Here is a 21,069-nt window from a genome sequence, read left to right as displayed (position 1 = left end):
TTACGCTGCCCTCGATTCACGGAGGAAAGAGAGGTGCTCCACCACCTCTTTGGGGGTCCCCTGCTGGAGGCGGAATCCAACTGGCTGGCTGTGTCCGCCTTCGCTCAATCGGTCATGACAAGACTGAGGAGCGAAGAGAGGGCAAGAAGAAGATGACCGGATGATGCGGTGAGAAAAAGACGATGAAGAAACGAAGATAACTCCTCAGAAGTGAGCACACAGCTCGAGCCTCCCCCGCGAAGTAATACCTAAAGGTGGTCCTGCGGGGAAGAAAAGGGGCAGGAGATAAGGATGGGTTTTAGTCGGTATTAGTAGGGAGGCACATTACACGCCCACACAACATTTGTACACAAACACAGTACACTACTCGAGTCCGACATATCCGTGCGACACACGAGAGTCGCACGTTGAATCCGTAAAAGGATTTCCCTCCTTCCCAAAAAAAAAAAAAAAAACACACATAAAGACATGTGTCAGCAATTCGATTTAGTTTAAGAATATATATGTAAAAGTACTCTACGATTATTAGTTATGAAAGTCGAAAATCGGTCCGTCACAAAGCTTCCTCTATGAGGAAGCAATTATAAAAAGAAAATAAGCATGAATCATGTAAAAATTTGTGTATGTTCATATCGTCTGTTACAAAAATATCAATTATTAACAGGTGCATTCCCACATATAAAATTAGCCTGTAGATACATGTTAACATTATCTTTTTGCCAAATTGCCTGTGAAAGAATTTTTAAGTATTTGAAAAATATTAAAACGAAGCTCAGAAGTAGCATGAACCGAGAACAATCAGAAACGCTCATACTTATGGCACTAGAGAATGATATTTTACAGCAAATTCACACGGATGACATTATCAATGAGTTAGCTGATAAAAGTAATGTGATGAAAAAAATTATTAGTATTATTATTATCTCATGTTTAATTTGAATTTTTTTTATCGATAAATTATTTGTGAAATGAAGAATTTTTAATAAAAATCAATGGGTGTTAAATTATCATGAACTCAGCCGGACTGGACTTAGAGAATTTTGGAAAATTTCCGGTGGGCCTCTCTTCAAAAAGGCTGGTTTTGTAAGTAAACTGGGCCTCATTTACTAAACTCCCGACCTGCCAATAGAGTCGGGTGCGGATCGCCGGAAGACACGACGCGTGTAGCAAGCCCTCGTGGGCAGTAAGTTATAAATTACCGATTAGTCTTAAGAAATAAAGTATTGAGTTTATTGAAAGTCGCTCGAATTTTTTATCAAGCTCTATAAAACCTTTCCAGGTATCGAAGGCCCAGCATAGAGTGACGGGATCAACAGCAGCGGGCCAAACTTGGCGAGAGGTAAAAAGTGTTTCAGCGGCAACGTGCTGCAGGGCGAAATAAGAGGCTCAGTAATTGCACGTCGTTATTTATTTACAAGAAAACCCAGGTAAACGCGGTTAATTCATTCCACAAAAGTACCGCGGATACGGAAGCATTGATTCTCATGTAAAAAGGGGGGTCACGTTCCAGAGCATCGACAAATTTAGAGATAAAAGACAAGTTATATACAGACAAGTTATATATTTCCTCGAATATACAACCCTGCATGTAGCATATATCGATATATCGATCGAGCACTTTTTTTCTCAATTGTTAATGAACAATTAGCCTCTAAATTTCGTAGCCTATGCATAGTATAGATTTAGTTCCCGAGTGCTGGTCTTTTCAACAAAGAGGAATTTGGAGATCTTAAGCCGAAGTGAAATGTGGTTTCTTGACGGAACTGATCAGTACAATTCCGTTATAAGGAACGAGCCAACTACGAATAACGCTAGTGAGGGGTGGCACAATCGTTTTTTTTATTAGTTGGTAAGAGCCATCCAGATCTCTACTCCCTCATACGCGAATTCCAAAAGGGGCAAGGAGATACCGAGATTGGTTTGATTATTGAGCAACCAGCGAAGGATAAAATCAGCCCCAAAGAAGAAGTGGGTTGATGTACAACATCGTTTAAGAGCTTTGGTCGAAACTTACGACACGTATGGTTTACCACGTGTGCTCGATTACTTGCACTTGATACGCGAAAACATTTCTCTAGATTAATTATGTATTGTAATATAAAACAATAAAATAAAATTAAAAAAAAATTCGGGGGTTGTGCTTTCGGGGAAATTATCATTCGGGGAAATGGATTCGGGGAAATGGATTCGGGGAAATGACCGTGAATCCAGGAAATTTATTAAAATTTCAAAATCTTTTATGAAGTTTTCTAGTCATAATTGGGTGGAAATTGAGTACTCGCAAAAATTTTACAATTTTAGAAATCGATACTAGGTTTAACGGTTCAAAGTACTTCGGAGGGTTTACACATCGGCTTTTTATCTTTTTTCATGTACCGTTCATTAAAATTTCCTTGACATCTTCGGCTGTTCAGCCTGATGTAAGGCGCGTAAGGTCGGTAACGTTCGACTCATTAATGTTGGAACGGTACAAGTTACAAGGGAAAAGGGTAAATAATAATTGCGTTGGTCGCGCTAGCGCGACCGGGTCCGAGTTACCTAGAAATGGAAATAAGAGGGGAAGGCAAACAAAGTGAAACGAATGAATTGAATGAAATAGATAAGATAGATTATTATTGACAATAAAAGGTGATTTACAGCCGTGCTCAGGACGGCGAATAGGTGCAGTACTACGGCACGCGCGAGTGTTCGCTTAAACCAGCGAAGGCGAGTTGCAATGCGATGAGAGAGAGAGAGAGAGAGAGAGATCGATGCGAAAACTGGCACTTAAACGTAGTTGCCTCCGATTGTGACTCCGCGGCCCATCCACGACGCTGGATTGCAGGGCGCGCACACACACACACTCGCTTGCAATGCACTCGTTGCACTCGTTTTACTCACGCGGCGCGATAAAGTTTACTACTTCTGACCAGCACCGAGAATTCATAGTAGAAAAAAATGTTTGCATTGATTTTTTACCTAAAAAACCATAATTGTACATATAAATATCGATTGCAATGCTTATGGTATATCTTATTGATTATGGATTTAAAAAATGTGCTTATTTTGCTCAAAACCAATCAATATTACAATAAATAACAAATTTTTTAATACCTGACGATAATAATAACCAATTTTAATTTAATTATAAATTGTTCCGATTCAAAATGATTGATTAGGTAAGTGTTTTTCACCTTTTATTTTGCTTTGAATAACAATCCAAATTATAAGATGAGTCCATATTTAGTGATAAGTGTTGCTTAAAGGGACATTCCCATTGAAATTTTTAAAAAAAAATTATTTTTTTAATATTTCTTTAAAGAAAACTATAAATTTTATTTATTCCAGACCTTTTGGGAATTGTTCCTTACAAATGAAACTACAAAAAAAATGTTTATGGGACTTAACTTAACTTACACTACACTTCTATCTTAGCCAAAGGTCCGAGAAAATAAACCCCCATACAGACATTTGTTGGTAATTCACTGTAGTTTCCAAATATGTAAACCAAATTGTCCTTCGACGCCTGGTTCCAAATCTCCTATTCAAGCCTATCACAGTACTTCCTCTATTAGGGAGCAATATCAGTCCGATCCTCATGTTTCATACGTCGTTTTAATCGTTACAATTTTCTCTAGAACACAAGCCTCTAAAAAGCTAATATTTTCAATTTTTACTATTTTGGCACGAGTTGTTCTGAAAAATGCTGTTTTCAGGGTGAATACACCCTTATAAAAAAAAATTGAAAATGAATTTTTTAATCTTTTAGAGGTTTGTGTTCTAGAGAAAGTTGTAACGATTAAAAAGAGATATTAAACATAAAGATCGGACTTATAGTTTTGTCTCCATCGCTGACAAGAGCTGAAATAAAGTGGTTTCGAGAAAAACGCGTCCGAAGTTTTGGTCTGGACATATCGAGCACGCTAGCCGCTTAGCGTTATCGGGCATAACTTTTTTTCCTGTATGACTTTTGTTCTAAAATTTTAACAGGGTATTTTTATGATGTTAAAGAACTTTTTAACGTAAAAGAAATTATCGATTTTTTTTTATTTTCAATGAGAATGTCCCCTTAAATTCATTCTGTGGAACTCCCAGTAGATTAGTAATTAGAAATCCCAAACGCAGGCTGTGATTACGAAAACCAAAATGCAGACTGTGATTTTGAATTAACGAGGTTTTACTGCATAAATATTTAAAATTATTTATAAATATGTGTAAATAAAAAATCGATTCGGCAGATATGAATGAGGCAGATTTCTGCCTCTTTCAACCTATGACATTTTCTTAGTTAATTGAAAATCATAATTAGCTTTGCAAGCCAAGCAGCATTTGCTTGGGACCCGGATAAACATTGCTCGACAACAGGTTGCTTAGGCTATGAAGTAGTGGCTGCTTGGGATGTCATCAGTTGTTGATTTCATTCTTTTTCAGTGAATTTGCTGTGTTCTGAATAACGTGAGGCTAAAATCAATACTCGTTAGAGTACTTACATAAACGAATACGTTTGCGTTTAAAAATATTAGCCAGCGTATTTATCACAATAAGCGGGGGTCACTTTTCATAAAAATTGATTTAAACGAAGTAATATTTGAAAAAATACTTACTGAGATCGAAGTTGCGAATGCTGGCGATCTACTCTCAATAAATTTGGGTACATGCCAGCGGTCAAAGCTGCTTTTACAACTGCCCAATTTTCAGAATTAGAATTCAAGTCTCGAATGTCTCCAGGTCCTCTTGCTTTAACAAAACCTGAAGCTCGTAATTGTCCCAACAATTGAGTTCTAGTTCCAACAATCATTTCCATTACAGCAGCAGAAACGAAATGTTTTTCACAGAACAATTTTTCCCATCCATTAGCTCTTGCATTTTGCCAAACTTGAAAAGCTCTCAAAAGAGCCATATGATCAGAATATGACGAAGCAGCAAATTCTTTACGTGCAGACAAAGCAGCTTGTTTCTGGGACGATGAAGTAGGTATAATAAATGGATCTCTGAAACACATATTTAACAAATTATTTTACGAAATAATGAGATGACAAAAGTGGACAAGAGAATTTTAAAATTTTAGACTTTTAAGTTCAAGCTTAAATTGAACATATAGAACACGCTTGTTCTAAATAATTCATCGAACATGATAATAACAAGGAGACCTTCTCACCTTCGGAGAACCAAATGACTTGAAAAATTTTTTGGGTTCACTTAGACATGAAAAATAAGAGTCCAGTAGTTTGTTTGATCACATAATCATTGAGGCGGTAAAAATATCATTTGTGATTTTATGCATATTTTAATAAAAAATATCATTATCGAGGAGCGCTCGAATGGTAAGTATGGTAGATAAGCTACGTCACTTCACGCTCCTGATATAAATGAGAATCGCGTTCCGGGACCCGCGAAAATGACCCAACGTTATCATTTCAACGTGCCTGTGCTGAAAGATGACGTTTCGCTTTGAAGAGAAGAAAGATGACACTTCGCGCACCAAGCAAAAAGAAGCCGCTTCAGCGCTCAGAGCAGACGGATGCCACTTTACGCTCCATGCTGAAAGATGCCGCTCCGGCGCAGCTTTATGCCAGTTCAGCGCTTAATTCTGCTACATGGTATTTCTGCGTTTGAAGCGACAGCATTTCACTGATGCAAATAGTGCGTTTGAGATTACAATCTTACAGATTACAAATTATCTATCTTATATTTTACACGACTGAAAATTCCTTAGAAATTTCGGGATTATTTCGTAAAAGTATACGATCGTCAATAATTTTAAATTACTAACGTTTATGAGCAACGTCTGAGTTTAGTTTAGCGTTATTGAGTTAAAATTAGAAAAAAACTTAGGTTGATTCAGTTACTTTCACTAACCTATAAATACAATAGTAAGAAATCACAAGTACGAAATAGGACTGAATTAAAGAATGTACTGATAAGAAGTCACGTTAGCATGGTGTCGCTTCAAACGCAGAAATACCATGCTGCAGAACAGAGCGTCGAAGCAGCATCTTTCAGCTCGGAACGCGAAATGGCATCTTTCTGCTCTGCTCTGCGAAGCGTCATCTTTCAGCACTGGCACGTTGATTTGAAATCTATAAAAGATACGATCATTTTGACTCGGTAAATCGATTCCTTGGAGAAAGTGACAAAAATAGGGTATTCATAGTCCCTGAAAAGCACAATATTAACTAAATATGAAGGATAAAAGAAAATATCCCGGACGAAAAAACGGCCTCACGAGATTTCACGATATCTTACGGCCAATTTCATATAATCGATTTGGTTTATAAATAAGTGAGGCTAAATAAATGCATAAACGCTGCACATCAAGCCGATATGCATGTGTTTATTAAATAGAACAATATTCATGTAGATTTGTCTCTCCATAACAACATCACGATACTCGGAATCACCCCAGCAAGCCTAGTCGGGGCTCCAGGTAGAACTCGAGACCCAACTACCTTAATTTTTAATTAATGCGTGTGGGCAACAAGTCTACACTGATATTTCATATAAGTATCAAAAACGGATTACTGACATAATCTCCGCGACAAAATTTCCGGAGACAAAATATCATAAAATATCACGAAATAACCCAAAATAACCCATAATAACCTAAAATAATCCAGTAAAGTAATGAAGTTATATTTATAGATACCTAAAAAACATAAAAAAAATTTTTAAAAATGCGGTGGAGATTTTGTCGCCAGAGATTTTTTCGGGATCCCATCAAAAAAACTATAAATGGCGCGTGAAATTTTCTTATAACTATTCTAATATAAGTTTGTAAGTTTGAACAGGCTAAAACTTAAAAGCGACACGCTAGATGTCGCTTGATAATTGCGCAGTAGCAGACACTACTGAGAATTTGCATATGAGAGTCGGAAAGGTGTATTACAATAAGCGACACATGAAGAGAGATAGGTGTATTGTGTAATTTGCATAGCGCTTGCCATTAAAAGATTTAATTAACAAAAGCTGTACTTCTTGTTGATTCAGGTAAACCTGTATCTATGTATAATTATTAATTATTGTTTTATATCAATTCAATGTAAATAATGTAAATAAATTCATCAACAGTTTTAACTAGCATCAACAGCAGCCTTCATTTCACGACCTAACCCACAAAAGTTAAAGTCGACTTACAAATCAACAAGAAAAAAATGGCTGAGGTACGAGCCAGATTTTGCTTTGCTTCAGTGGCATTAGACTCTAAAACGACAGGTGTGAAGCTACTCACGATACAATTAGAAAATGATGAAACGGTCTACCAATTTCCTGAAAGCCTGGCAACAAAGGAGAGCCACACAAAACTTTTCGACCTAAGCATCGTGAAAAATGTCTTGAAAGGTTTAAAAACACGAGGAAAATTCCGAAAGGTTTGGATATCACTCACCGGAGATTTAAAGGAAAAATATTTGGATGAAGAAGGTAATGTGTGTTGTGATGGAAACTATATGGATGAGTGTCAAGATTCGGTAGACCCTTGTAACAATCCAATGTATAACCCTCAAAATCAAATTCATGATAAAATAACGACACGAGTGAAAAATATGATTGTCGAAAAATTTTCGGGGAAAAACCAGAACGCGAGTAATTTCATGAATCTTTTCGTGAGTGAATGCACTCGTCAAAATTGTATTGAAGAAAGCTACGCAGAGACATTGAGATATTTTTTGGAGGGAGCAGCTCTTGAGTGGTTCCATAGTTTTTTGAAAACAAATAAAATCACGACCCCGTGGGAACATTGGAAAAATTCCTTTTTAGATACTTTTGACGTAATTGGTTGGTCGGAAATTAAATATGCGTATGAATTTCGACATTTAAAGGGATCGCTTTTAGAGTACGCGCTAAAAAAGAGAAATCTAATCCTAGATACAGATGATAAAATTTCAGAAAACACACAAATAAATCTGATTGTCTTAGGCTTGCCAGCAAAAATTCAATTGCACATAAATAGAAAAGATATAAAATCAGTGGATAACTTAATGTCCCTTTTAAATCAGTTGGAAGGTTTGTTAGAAAAAGAAAAAAATAATAAAACAAAATTCTCAGAAGAAAATAAAGCAGAAAAAAAACCCTGTCCATACTGCACAAAAAAAGGATTCCCAAACAGATATCACCCAGAAGATGCATGCAGACTAAAACTCGCAGATAAAGGAAAAATTAGAAATAACAGCATTAAAGTAATAAATAATACAAACATTGAAGAGAGTATAGCATCCTCAGACGAAGCAAAAAACGGATCGCCACCCCACTTATACGATTAAAAATATGCATAAATGATACGCCAGTAGTGGCAGTATATGATTCTGGAGCTAACGTATCATCTATTAACTATGAGACTGCAAAAAGATTAAAATTAACAAAAAAAATAGGTGGGGTGCATAAAGTTTACACGTTTACAGGTACCACGTATACGTTAGGCGAGATAAGTCTTAAAACAAAAATCTTAAATATTACAAAAACAATGTGTTTTTACATTGTAAAAAGTGATATGTTTCAAGATGATATCCTATTAGGACTAGACGCAATCAGAGAATTTAAACTTTGCCAGTTGGATAACCTAAAAATATTTCAAAATTATAAATATGAAAGTAATCAAAAAGATATTCTGCAAATAGAGCCCTCAAAAACAGAGATATCGATAAAAAGTGGAAGCTCCCTGGAAGAGGTATTAAATAAACATAGAGAGCTGTTCACAGAAGATAAATTCGATGTCGGCAAAGTAAAAGAATACGAGGCTTCAGTGAAATTCATTGAAAATAAATACATTGCGCGTAAGCCATATAAATGCTCTGTGGAGGATAATGAAGAAATCAAATCTCAAATCAAGTCATTATTAAGAGTAGGTTTAATCGAACGCTCCACGAGTCCTTTCGCATCCCCAGTAACTCTTGTTCTAAAGAAGGAAGAGGGAAGAAAGACGAGATTGTGCATAGATTACAGCGAACTCAATAAGATAATTATTCCAGAATGTCACCCATTCCCAATTATAGATGATCTGCTAATTCGAGTACGAAATTGCAAAATTTTCTCAAAATTAGACGTAAACTCAGCCTTCTGGTCAATCCCTATTAGAATAAAAGATAGATACAAAACCGCATTTATTACACAAAATGGGCATTGGCAATGGAAATGTTTACCTTTTGGTTTGAAGTCCAGTCCTGCAATTTTTCAAAGAATTTTAAGTGACGTATTGGCAAAAAGTAATCTGGAAAATTTCACGATGAATTACATCGACGACATTTTAATATTTTCAGAAAATTACGCAGATCATCTAAGTCACATTAGAAAAGTTCTTATCGCCATAGAGAAAGCCGGTTTTAAATTAAACAAAAAAAAATGCACATTTGCCAAAAATTCGGTTATTTATTTAGGACACGAAATAAAAGAGAATGAAGTAAAACCATTGAATGACAACTTAGCCGCAATAAAAAATTTTCCGACACCACAAAACCAAAAAAATGTTAGACAACTTTTAGGTAAAATAAATTTCTATTTAAAATACATACCACAAGCTTCAATAGAGTTAGAACCACTGCACAATTTACTAAGAAAAAACGTAAAATTTGAATGGGATCAAAACTGCGAAAACAGTTTTAGAAAAATAAAAAATTACACAGCTCTACAAAAAAAAAAAAATTTTCAAATCCACCGACCGGACCTAGTGGACTTTATGTTTTTGGGGTCGCTGAATCCGAATCCGGGGTCGGTTTTTCAAGGTTGGCTCATTTTAGAGGTCATTTGAAGGTCAAATAATTGGAAAAGGGTAAAAAATCTGAAAAAATTCATACATGAGTTTTTGAGGATGCCGAATCCAAATCTGAGGTCGGATGACCTTCAGGAGGTCAATTTCAAGGTCATTTGAAGGTCAAACTACAAGAATTCAATGAAAATATCCGAAAAAAATCACCTTTATGTTTTGAGGGTCGCTCATTCTAAATCAGAGGTCATTTTGACTGTATCCGGCCTTGTAAAGGTCATTTGAAGGTCATTTTAGGGTCAGATCACGAAAAAAGCTTTAAAAAATCTGAAAATACTCATTCAGAGGTTTTTAAGGATGCTGAACTCAAATCTGAAGTCAGATGACCTCTATGAAGTCACCTTCAAGGTCATTTAAACTTTAAATTAATACAAGGAAGTAAAAAATTAAGAAAATATTTTTAATTTTGCATGCGTTTTTACTTTTTTTCGCAATGCATCTTTTTTTCTTCAAACGAACGGCGTAATGGTTTTCGTTTGCGTTTTTTGCCTTTCTCATTTTGAGCAGTAATCAGCCATCATCAAAACATCCTATCTACCTAATTGATACCACTGCTCCATACTTTTCATGTCTTGATAGAATCGTTTTCCATGCTCGTCACTAAAATCACCACAGTTATCCGGAAACTCATCTGAATGGTTATGTAAGAAATGCAGTTTATAAGACATATTACATTTCATTTCCCCGACTTCAAACTTATCGAGGTAGCAGGTAAAGACTAGAAGAGAAAAAAGTGTGTCAGAATGAGAGTAAGTTAACAGAACCGCATATTTCTCCATATCAATATCACGAACGAAAACGGTGCATTAATATGAAAAAATATGCCGATTTGTCAATTCACTCCCCATGCCGATCCACCTGGCTCATCTCTACTTTGTCATAAGGATATACTTATAGTGAATTTATTTTTACACTCTCAGACATTGTTTCACAAAATTTTAAAATGCATTCGTTTTAATCGAAGAAAAATCCATTGATGAAGAATTTTTCAAATTTTGTGACCCAATTCTATAGTAAAAAATAAAATAGCCTATATTATATTCACATATAAAGAAGTCCTATAAAAAATTTACCTGAAGCTATGTCAACAAAATTAAGGTAAATTTTATAATAACGGAAGTAAAGATTGATTGTTAAAAAATAAAGAGATTTTTTTGGTTGCTTTACTGCGTCCCCGAAATAGCTTAGAAAAAATGTATTATATTTATTGAGTAGGGAAAAAAGCAGCTCTATCCCAGAATGTGAGCTCGCTAAATGTCTCAGACTAAAAAATTAATTCAGTTTTAAAAAACTAAGCACAAACTTCTTCCAATATTTCATCGCATAAAATAAATTTAACATTGAAATGACCTTGAAGGTGACTTCATAGAGGTCATCTGACTTCAGATTTGAGTTCAGCATCCTTAAAAACCTCTGAATGAGTATTTTCAGATTTTTTAAAGCTTTTTTCGTGATCTGACCCTAAAATGACCTTCAAATGACCTTTACAAGGCCGGATACAGTCAAAATGACCTCTGATTTAGAATGAGCGACCCTCAAAACATAAAGGTGATTTTTTCGGATATTTTCATTGAATTCTTGTAGTTTGACCTTCAAATGACCTTGAAATTGACCTCCTGAAGGTCATCCGACCTCGGATTTGGATTCGGCATCCTCAAAAACCCATGTATGAATTTTTTCAGATTTTTTACCCTTTTCCAATTATTTGACCTTCAAATGACCTCCAAAATGAGCCAACCTTGAAAAACCGACCCCGGATTCGGATTCAGCGACCCCAAAAACATAAAGTCCACTAGGTCCGGTCGGTGGATTTGAACATTTTTTTTTTTTTGTAGAGCTGTGTTATCTCAGTTCGGAGCCAATATTGGCCATCTTTGATCCAAAACGTCCAATCTACATATTTACAGATGCATCGAAAAAAGGAGTAGCGGCAATCTTAAAACAACCTCAGAAAGACAATGCGATAAAACCAGTGTATTTCTTCTCAAAAAAATTATCGAAATCTCAGGAAAATAAGCGGGCGATCTTTTTGGAAGTGTTAGCGATAAAAGAATGTATATTATACTGGCAATACAAGCTCATTGGACATAAATTCACAATATTCACTGACCACAAGCCACTTGAAAATTTTAATGTGAAAAAGAGTAAAGATCCTGAACTACTGGCACTACTAAACTATATTTCCAATTTCGATTTTGAAATAAAATATAACCCGGGCAAAAACAATGAAGAAGCAGATAGCCTTTCTCGAAACCCTGTGTTACATGAAAACACAAGCAGTGAAACTGCAATAAAAATAATAAATTTTTTTTCATTAGAAGATTTGACTAATGATCAAAAGAAATTGAGCATAAAAAAAGAAGATAAAATAGAAAAAAAAAATAACATAGTATATAAAATTTTAAACAATAGGAAAAAAATATGGGTTACAGAAAATTTAGGTATACAAATGATAAAAAATCTCCACCACAAAAATCATATCGGAGTAAAACAATTGTCGCTGACTCTAACTCCAAAATATTACTTTAAAAACATGCACAAACACATAAAACTTATCTGTCGAGCATGCGACACATGTCTCAGAAATAAATCGAGAATTAGAAATTATACCCAACCACTTTCACAATTAGGTCCAGCATCAGAACCTTTTCAGATTATATCATTGGACACGATAGGAGGTTTCAGTGGAAATAGAACACCAAAAAAATATTTACATTTAGTCGTGGACCATTTTACAAAATACGCTTTTGTAATGACGTCTAAAACACAGACAGCAAAAGATTTTATAAACTTAATAAAGAAAGTTCAAAAAAAGGGAAAAATAAAACTACTGCTGACTGACTAGTATGCAGGAATAAATTCTAATCAATTTAAACAATTCTTGAAAACAGAAAACATTCAAAATATTTTTACAGCAGTGGACTGTCCATTTTCCAACGGACAAAACGAGCGAACAAATCAAACTCTTGTAAATGCGATCAGATGTAAAATTTTTGAAAATAAAGATAGGCCATGGTCTGTCATAGCAGAGCATTGTGTAGAAGATTACAATAATACAGTACACAGCACAACGAAATTTACGCCAAATTATCTGTTAAACGGGATCGATAAAGCTTTCTTTCCTACGGAACTAAATGAAAATAATTTAGAAAATTTGGAACAAAACAGAAAAAAAGCATTTTCAAATGCAGAAAAAATTCATAATCAAAATAAAGTGTATTATGATAAAAACAAAAAGAAAATAACATATAAAGTCGGTGATCTGGTACTAATACAAAACGGAAATCGTTTAAATAGGAAAAAACTAGATCAGATTAGGGTGGGTCCTTTTAGAATTACGAAAAAGATTTCGGATTTATTGCATATGATCGACTCAGGAAGAAAGAAAACACCAGACTCTAACGTTTATCATGCAAGCAAGATGATTCCCTACTTACATACTCCTTAATGCAGAAACACTGTCGGGGGTGGAAGGGGGGATGTAAGTTTGAACAGGCTAAAACTTAAAAGCGACACGCTAGATGTCGCTTGATAATTGCGCAGTAGCAGACACTACTGAGAATTTGCATATGAGAGTCGGAAAGGTGTATTACAATAAGCGACACATGAAGAGAGATAGGTGTATTGTGTAATTTGCATAGCGCTTGCCATTAAAAGATTTAATTAACAAAAGCTGTACTTCTTGTTGATTCAGGTAAACCTGTATCTATGTATAATTATTAATTATTGTTTTATATCAATTCAATGTAAATAATGTAAATAAATTCATCAACAGTTTTAACTAGCATCAACAGCAGCCTTCATTTCACGACCTAACCCACAAAAGTTAAAGTCGACTTACAAGTTAATACGTCAACTGAACCCGTACATTTTCAACTAACATTACAAGTATACAGAAATTATCTTTTTTTCATTATTTTAATTATTACTTATTGTTATTTTATTATAACACAGGGAAAAAGCCACCTTCTGCATGCATTAGGAATGCGTGAGTAATATGACCATGGTGAGTAAATTGCTTTTTGGGCGACGCATGTAGATGCGCATGTTGCGGATGATTGGGTTAGGCAGATGATATTGTCCACGGAAGAGCCAGCATTTCCTCAGAAGTCGGTAACGCTCAGGCGGTAGAATAGGGGTAGCACTGAGTCAACCACCACCAGCGTCAGGCAGTGCAAACATTTTGTAGATTGGTAGACGTTGAAATCGCGATGCAGCGGCCAGGAACGACTCACGCGCACCCACTGAGGCAAAGCGCAGTGCACAAGCTGTTGTATTCGGCGTTGATGTTGGAGCAGTAATGATGTTAGGCCTTGGTAATGTTGGATCGGCGGACAACTTCCACGATCTACTGCGCAGGTCTGCCAAAGGGTGATTGTTTGGGAAAATTTTGGAGAGAGAACTAACCTTCAAATTGATTGATGCTTTGCATTCTTCATTAAAAATATGATATGCAGGCCCAGTGCAGCGAGAAAAATCACACAGACACGGACTTGCATTAATAAGCGAGCAAGAATACCTGAAATCAAACAGGCCCGAAGGCAAAAAGCGGCAGAAATAGTTCTTTTAAGCAGAAGCAAGTAGACGTGTGTGTTGCTGTACTTACAGAGAGAGAGAGAGAGAGAGAGACTTAGAGAGAGAGAGAGAGAGAGAGAGAGAGAGAGAGAGAACGATTTTTGACAATAACAAGCATATTAAGTACAATATGTACAAATTTTCGACGCACACGTGTAAATATCTCGATTTCAAGGCTACAATTTTAAATCGCCGGTGAAACTGGTCTATGATGATAATGAAAAGATGTGTGGTGATGAACGTGGGAAGATAAAAGATGATAGTTGAAAGTGACGGAGGAAAGTTGTATGGAAAGATAAGCTGATATGGCAGGATTGATTGATTTGAAACTGAGCTACAGGTAGTTGAATAATAGATCCTGGAGTATGGTTGCGGAAGAAAAGAAGATCAGTTTGAGTCGGGGGCTAGAAGTTTGTTGAAAGCTATTGTTTTCAGCTAAGAAATGGATGATGGATTGAAGGCTAATCGCTGTGTAAAAATATTATTTACAAGATCAGTTGCTTTGCCGTATGGGTTAACTTGCGCAGGTCATCATCTGACAATGGAGGGGAGGCTGATGAAATGGTTGCACCCACCGGTGAAGGGAGCTCCGGAGACGCAAGACCAAGTCTGCGAAACTCGAACCACCTAGATTTGGCGTTGGGTGCCGACAATATCCTACTTGCGATGTAGTCGTTTTTTCTTTGGTCATGTCTTGTTTTTGACTAGATTAAGAAGTTTTTGATGTGAAACATTTTTATTGGCGTTTGGCATGAGAGGTAAACCCGTGAAGAACGAGCGTCCGTCCGTCCACCCGAGCGAGCGCAACTTTGGTAGTAGAAGTGTCTTTACAGCGTTGGTTTGCGTTGCGCGCTGCTATTGGCTGCCGCACTAGCTAAATCGAACTCGATGACTGCTTTTTGCTGCTGCCGAGTTTTATACGCGCGTATGCCTGTGTTTATGTATACACACGAGGCAACATAAGGGCATAAGCAAAGGCAGTCAGCGTGTAGCTCAAGGACTTGACGACGTTGAGTTTTCTTTCCCTCTCATGCTTGTGCATATCAGACAATACGTATGTACTGTCAATGCGTATATGTCGCAAGACTCTACGCACTATCATGCGTGTTTTCAAATCTGATATTGATCAATGCATGTTTTATATTTGTCTACAAGTGTGTGACTTCTTAAGGGAAGTTGACACTTTTATTATATTATATTAACAAGCAACAATGACCGCTCGATGCAATAGGATGATATTTCGACTCGGCGATGACTTCTTCGAGGAAATCGACATTTTTATCTCATATCAATACCCAACGACGACAGCACGATGCACTATATTAATATTTTAATTCATTGATAAATAATTTTAAAAAACCTTTAAAATACTATAATGCAAAATTTATTTAGAATAAATAAAAATCTACGAAAACGCTACGAAAATTAAATAATCTTACAAATCAATTAACAAATCAAATAATTGAGCAACAATAAATATTTGAGAAGAAATTGATGAATTAAATAAAACAATATTAAATATTAAAGAATAAATTTTTTTTATAAATATGAATGAAAAAATCAACTGTTTATGATCAGCCGTAAGATATGAAACATTTTTACCAATTTATTAAAGAATTAAAAATTCAAAGTTGAATCAAATAAAAGCAAGAAAAAAGATCAATCAAACTAGTAATAACAAAAAAAGTTTAATAAGTAAAAAACTAAAACAAATCCAAAAACATGAATCAATTGTCAAAATAAAAAACCTAACTAGAAACTAAAAAATCAAGAAACAAGAAAAAAACTCAGAAAATCCCAACACAAGCATCGATGTTTCACATCTGGTAGATAATGAATGAGTGCTTACTCTTAATATCAGAGTAGTTTCTTCGAGCATAATTGCATCAGATGTGAAACATCGATGCTTGTTGGAATTTCCTGAGTTTTTTCTTGTTTCTTGATTATTAAGTTTCTAGTTTGGTTTTTTTTTATAGTTATAGATGTCTATGGTCATTTCAAAGGCACTACGGATACAAACAAAACCCTCATTTTGGTGTGCATTTTTCGATTTTTTTCTTGATTGGGGTTTTATTTATATCTGAAGTGCGTTTAAAATGTCTTTGAAAAAAAAAAATAAAAGACGTAATTGGACTTGAAATTTTTCGTTCTTTTTAATCTCTTCTGACCGTTAATTGGAGCCCGCAATCAAAGGCACCGGCAATATTTTTTGCATTGAATTGGTATTCTCTTATTCTAAACACAATAATTGAACATAAAAATATCGATTGCATAAAATATCATACTGGAAAAGTGTCTCTAAATTTACAGGAGGTTCCTTTGAAAAAGGAAATTTCAAATTAAATTGTGTGTCTATGTATGGTAACATTAACGTTGAACCAATTACCTGTTCAAGTTCCTGGAGGGCAATATTTGTTTGTCGCAACAATACTTATGGTCCTACCTTAAGGGGGGTCTTGTTCGATGGTTTTCAAGCTGCATTTTAATAATTTTTTTTTAAGTACAGAGTACAATGAATTTATCTATAAATTATACACGGTACGACAAAAGTATCGAAACCCCTGGAAATATCCTATATCCGACGTATTTTTCGACGAGGAATCCGATGGCGACCTTGAATTTGACCTTGAACGTAACCTCAAAGCTGCAGCGACTCAAAAATCAATTTTTCAAATGTAACCCCCATTTTTTATTGCAGATTTGAAAAGAGCGGAAAATTTCACGTCAAAATGTATGTTTGGTTTTTTTTTTTAAAGACCATTTTAAGGGTGCTACAGGCTCGAACGAAACCCCGATCTAACCTAAAATTAAGCTCAGAAGAATCATTTTCTAACTGTAGCGCCCCCAAAAATGATATTGAAAAAAAAAACATAAAGGCCTATTCAAACGTAAAATTTTTCGATCTTTTCAAATCTGAAATAAAAAATTGGGGTTACCGTGTAAAAACTCGACTTTGAGTTACTGCAGCTTTTAGGTTATGTTCTAGGTCAAATTCAAGGTCACCATTGAAAAGAGCGAAAAATTTTACGTTTGATTAGGCCCTAATGTTTTTTTCTTATATCATTTTTGGGGGCACTACAGTTATAAAATGAAGTTCTTACGAGCTTAATTTTAGGTTAAATCGGGGTTTTATTTGAGCCTGTAGCGCCCTTAAAATGGTCTTTAAAAAAAAAACAAAACATACACTTTGACGTGAAATTTTCCGCTCTTTTCAAATCTGCATTAAAAAATGGGGGTTACATTTGAAAAATTGATTTTTGAGTCGCTGCAGCTTTGAGGTTATGTTCAAGGTCAAATTCAAGGTCACCATCGGATTCCTCGTCGAAAAATACGTCGGATATAGGATCTTTGATTTTTTTTTAACGAATATTCTGCGATACTTCCAGGAGTTTCCATACTTTCGTCGCACCCTGTATACATTATAAATGGTTATTTGAAGAACATTCAGTTAAATTTTCAGCTGAAAATAGTGAAAAATAAGCTAACTACAGCAAATTATCTCGCACAACTGAAAAAAAAGATCGATTGCGGTTGACACTGTAATTGAAAATCTACTCGATCGACCGATTCTTTCCAAATTTTTCTCACTATTTATCTACATAAATTATGAGGTCATGACGTCGAGATATTTTGTTTAAAATGATTTTTGAGATTTTGGCATCATTTCGAAGTGAAAAAAAATGACTTTTTTGACAAAATTAAGGCAAAAATTCATCGTACTTGTTCGTAAAAAGCATTTAAAAATGTAAAAAGTTAAAATATCTCGACGTCATTACCTCATATATCATCTACTTAAATAGTGTATAAAATATGAAGAGGATCGGTCGAGTAGATTTTGAGTGATGGTGTCCACCGGATTTTTTTTACGTTGCATGTGAAAATTTGCTGTAGCCAGCTTATTTTTCAGTATTTTGGGCTGAAAATTTAACTGAATATTCTTCAAATAACTATTAATTATGTGTATGATTTATAGATCAATTCGATTTACTATGTGTTCAAAAAAACAAAAAAGTTTTTTTTTGAAATTTAGTCAAGACCCTACGCCCCCCCCCCCTTAAATAAAGTGTAAGCACCATCAAAAGGCTCTGTGAGATTATAATTGTGAAAATATTCTAATGTAGTGAAACAAAATTTAAAAAAAATATTAGTTTTAGGTGAAAATTATGGTTTTAACTTATTGGATAGTTTTGCTAGAAGTTAAATTTTTTAGAGGTTTCTGAATTTCGCAAGAAAAGCATCAAATTAGGGTCGCTGAAAAAGGGTAATGGACGATTCAAAAAATTCTGAAAAAATCCAGACAGATTCTTTTAAAAATTTCAAGACTTTTGATCTGTGCATTTTTTGTTTAAGTGTTCCTATCTTGATATAGAAAATCTCAAAGATTTTTAAATAAAATGGAAAACTCCTTTTAAAATGGGACCCAAAGGCCCATTCAATAAAACTAAGCATAATAGGGACCTTTATTATTAGGTTTCTCGAGATCCTAAAGAAATTTTGGTGAAGATCCGTGACCCATAAGTGAGAAGGTGTCCTTGTAAGTGTAGAATTAGAGAATTTGATCGTATTATATAACAGAATAGGGCAATTTGCCAATCATTGCTCAATATGAGGAATACGTATATTTATCAACATTTTGAGTCATAAAATAAAAAACTCTGAATTTCGGGGGCAGCAAGAATTGTTCTAATATATTCAGAGATAAGACCGAAAAATATAATTTGAAGAAAATTCTAATCATACCTTTAGGGTTAAATATCCAGTTAACGACCGAATTGTTGTTTTTCAGCGTTAGAAAAAGTAGAAAAAATGAATGATTGCGTTTAGAAAAACAACTGAATAGATCATGGCGTAGCTAATTAAATATTGAACCGATTAAAAATACAAGTTGTAATGTTATTAAAAATAATGATTTCACGAGTCACCTCGAAAACGCCTGTTAACCACTTCCAGAAAATATCTCCAGCGAATGACTGGGCAGCGTCTAGTAAATGACCGATATACTCTCGTATAAGTTTTTATCAAAATTAAACACTACCCTTTGTTTAGATAATTAAATCTAATCATAGATCCTCGTTACTTGTTCAGTGCTGGTCGAATCAGTACCATTTAAATTGATTATATTCAATAATCAGTCGAAGTAGATTAAGGGCAAAACTAATCTGTACACTATTGTACGCGCAAAGAAGTGGTAGTTAATTAGCTGTATGCCAATTGACGCCTTGTCAAGTTAATGACCGCAAAAAATTTTTCAATACTTGTTTATTTATAGTTAATATAATTTATATGGGTCGAAAATTGAGTCTAACTGAAGGTATAACATTGCTCAATGTTACACAAACATTATAAATTAGATTAAAATTAGTATATTCAATTTAGAGGTAATTATACATCAAGTGGTCATAAACCGTTATGTGGTCAGAAACTTGGCAGTTTACTCTATATCAATGTATAAAAATTTTATATTTTATCAAAATCACAAAAAATTGCATCGGAAGTTAAAATATAATCAAGCTCTCATATGAATAAGGAAAAAATGCCTGTCGAGAGTTAGCACTTTATCGAAATTTTAAAAAAGTACAACGAAAAAATGCTTGAAGTGAAGCTTCAGAGTCCTTTTCCTTGGTTGAATCTTTGTTTTTTGATTGAATTTTTGAATTATTTTGAAGAAGAAAATAATTTAGTAGTACCACACTTCATCACACTTATAAGTATGTACACACAAAAGGAGGGGTCTAAAGACTGTTAATTCATGGGCCAGATTCGATATTTGAATCTTCATAAAACATCACACAACTATAACTTTGCTGTTACTTTTTACTCTTTAAGGCTACATGTTTGACCTTGATTTAACACTTTATCGCTCAAAAGCGTACCGATTTTGGTGCCGACTTTCAACGCAATTTTTCCCATGTCATCGGCCATTGCAGAATTTTGTAAACATAAAAATACTGTTATGACCCCTTTCGGGTCACCATATTGTCGTGAGCAGAGTATAAGAGAAAGTATAAATGAAGAATACGCTTTGGTTTATTTTGTGTTGCATATATTTATTAATTATGACACTAAGCATTTACCTAAAACGAAAATTATACATAAAATGATATGAAGCTTGATCCTGGATGTAGTGAATGGCTGGATCTCGATGCACAGATGCGTGACGGTATAGCGGGCCCCAGTGCCTAATACGCAGTTGCGCACTTCCAAGTATCGTTTCTGGTCACTCGGCGTACCGCAGGTTTAGTGGCTAGTGGAGTAATGCACGGTGTTAGTGAGATGATTTCGTGAGCATAATCGATGCATTATGATCGTCAATCCAGTTGAAGGGGGATGATTATACCTATTATCACCTTTCTGGAATACAACCTTAAGATGTACCCTGAGAGAATCAAAATGATCCTTGGCTTTTAACGAAAAGTATCCCAGCTGAATAGTTTCACCCTTATCATGATGGAGAACTCAATTACCTGCAGCTTCTAGTAGGTGAGAAGAGTTGTTTATGGGATTGCTTTGAAAACTAGATGTAAAACGATTCGTTTCGCAGCAGTAAATGAAGGACGCCTGTTTGTATAAAATACGCTTCAATAATAACAATAGTATACAACTTAGCATAAGCAGAGCCCCTTATTCACTGCGTTTTCGTTTCCTGCTGTGAAACGGATCGTTTTACATCTAGTGTACACCAGCGGACTTAGATACTGGCACCTCGAAAATTTGCGATCGATTAGTCGCTTCCTTCACATTTTTTAAACAACAGCGCGAGA

The 21,069-nt window shown here is 35.0% G+C and overlaps 1 protein-coding gene across 1 annotated transcript in view; it reads right to left on the bottom strand.

Moving 5' to 3' along the window:
- Positions 1–21,069, bottom strand: part of LOC106655848 (probable ATP-dependent RNA helicase YTHDC2) — a 41,883-nt gene that overhangs the window by 16,846 nt on the left and 3,968 nt on the right. Inside the window, exon 4 of the mRNA XM_014376462.2 lies at positions 4,584–4,970. Coding sequence (XP_014231948.1) covers positions 4,584–4,970 — 387 coding nt within the window. The remainder of the gene's footprint in view (positions 1–4,583; positions 4,971–21,069) is intronic.

The sequence above is a fragment of the Trichogramma pretiosum genome, unplaced genomic scaffold (assembly GCF_000599845.2).
Source record: "Trichogramma pretiosum strain Unisexual culture from Peru unplaced genomic scaffold, Tpre_2.0 scaffold34, whole genome shotgun sequence".
In the NCBI taxonomy this organism is placed as follows: domain Eukaryota; kingdom Metazoa; phylum Arthropoda; class Insecta; order Hymenoptera; family Trichogrammatidae; genus Trichogramma; species Trichogramma pretiosum.
Note: the sequence above shows the minus strand (reverse complement) of the source record. Positions and strands in the feature narration are given on the sequence as shown.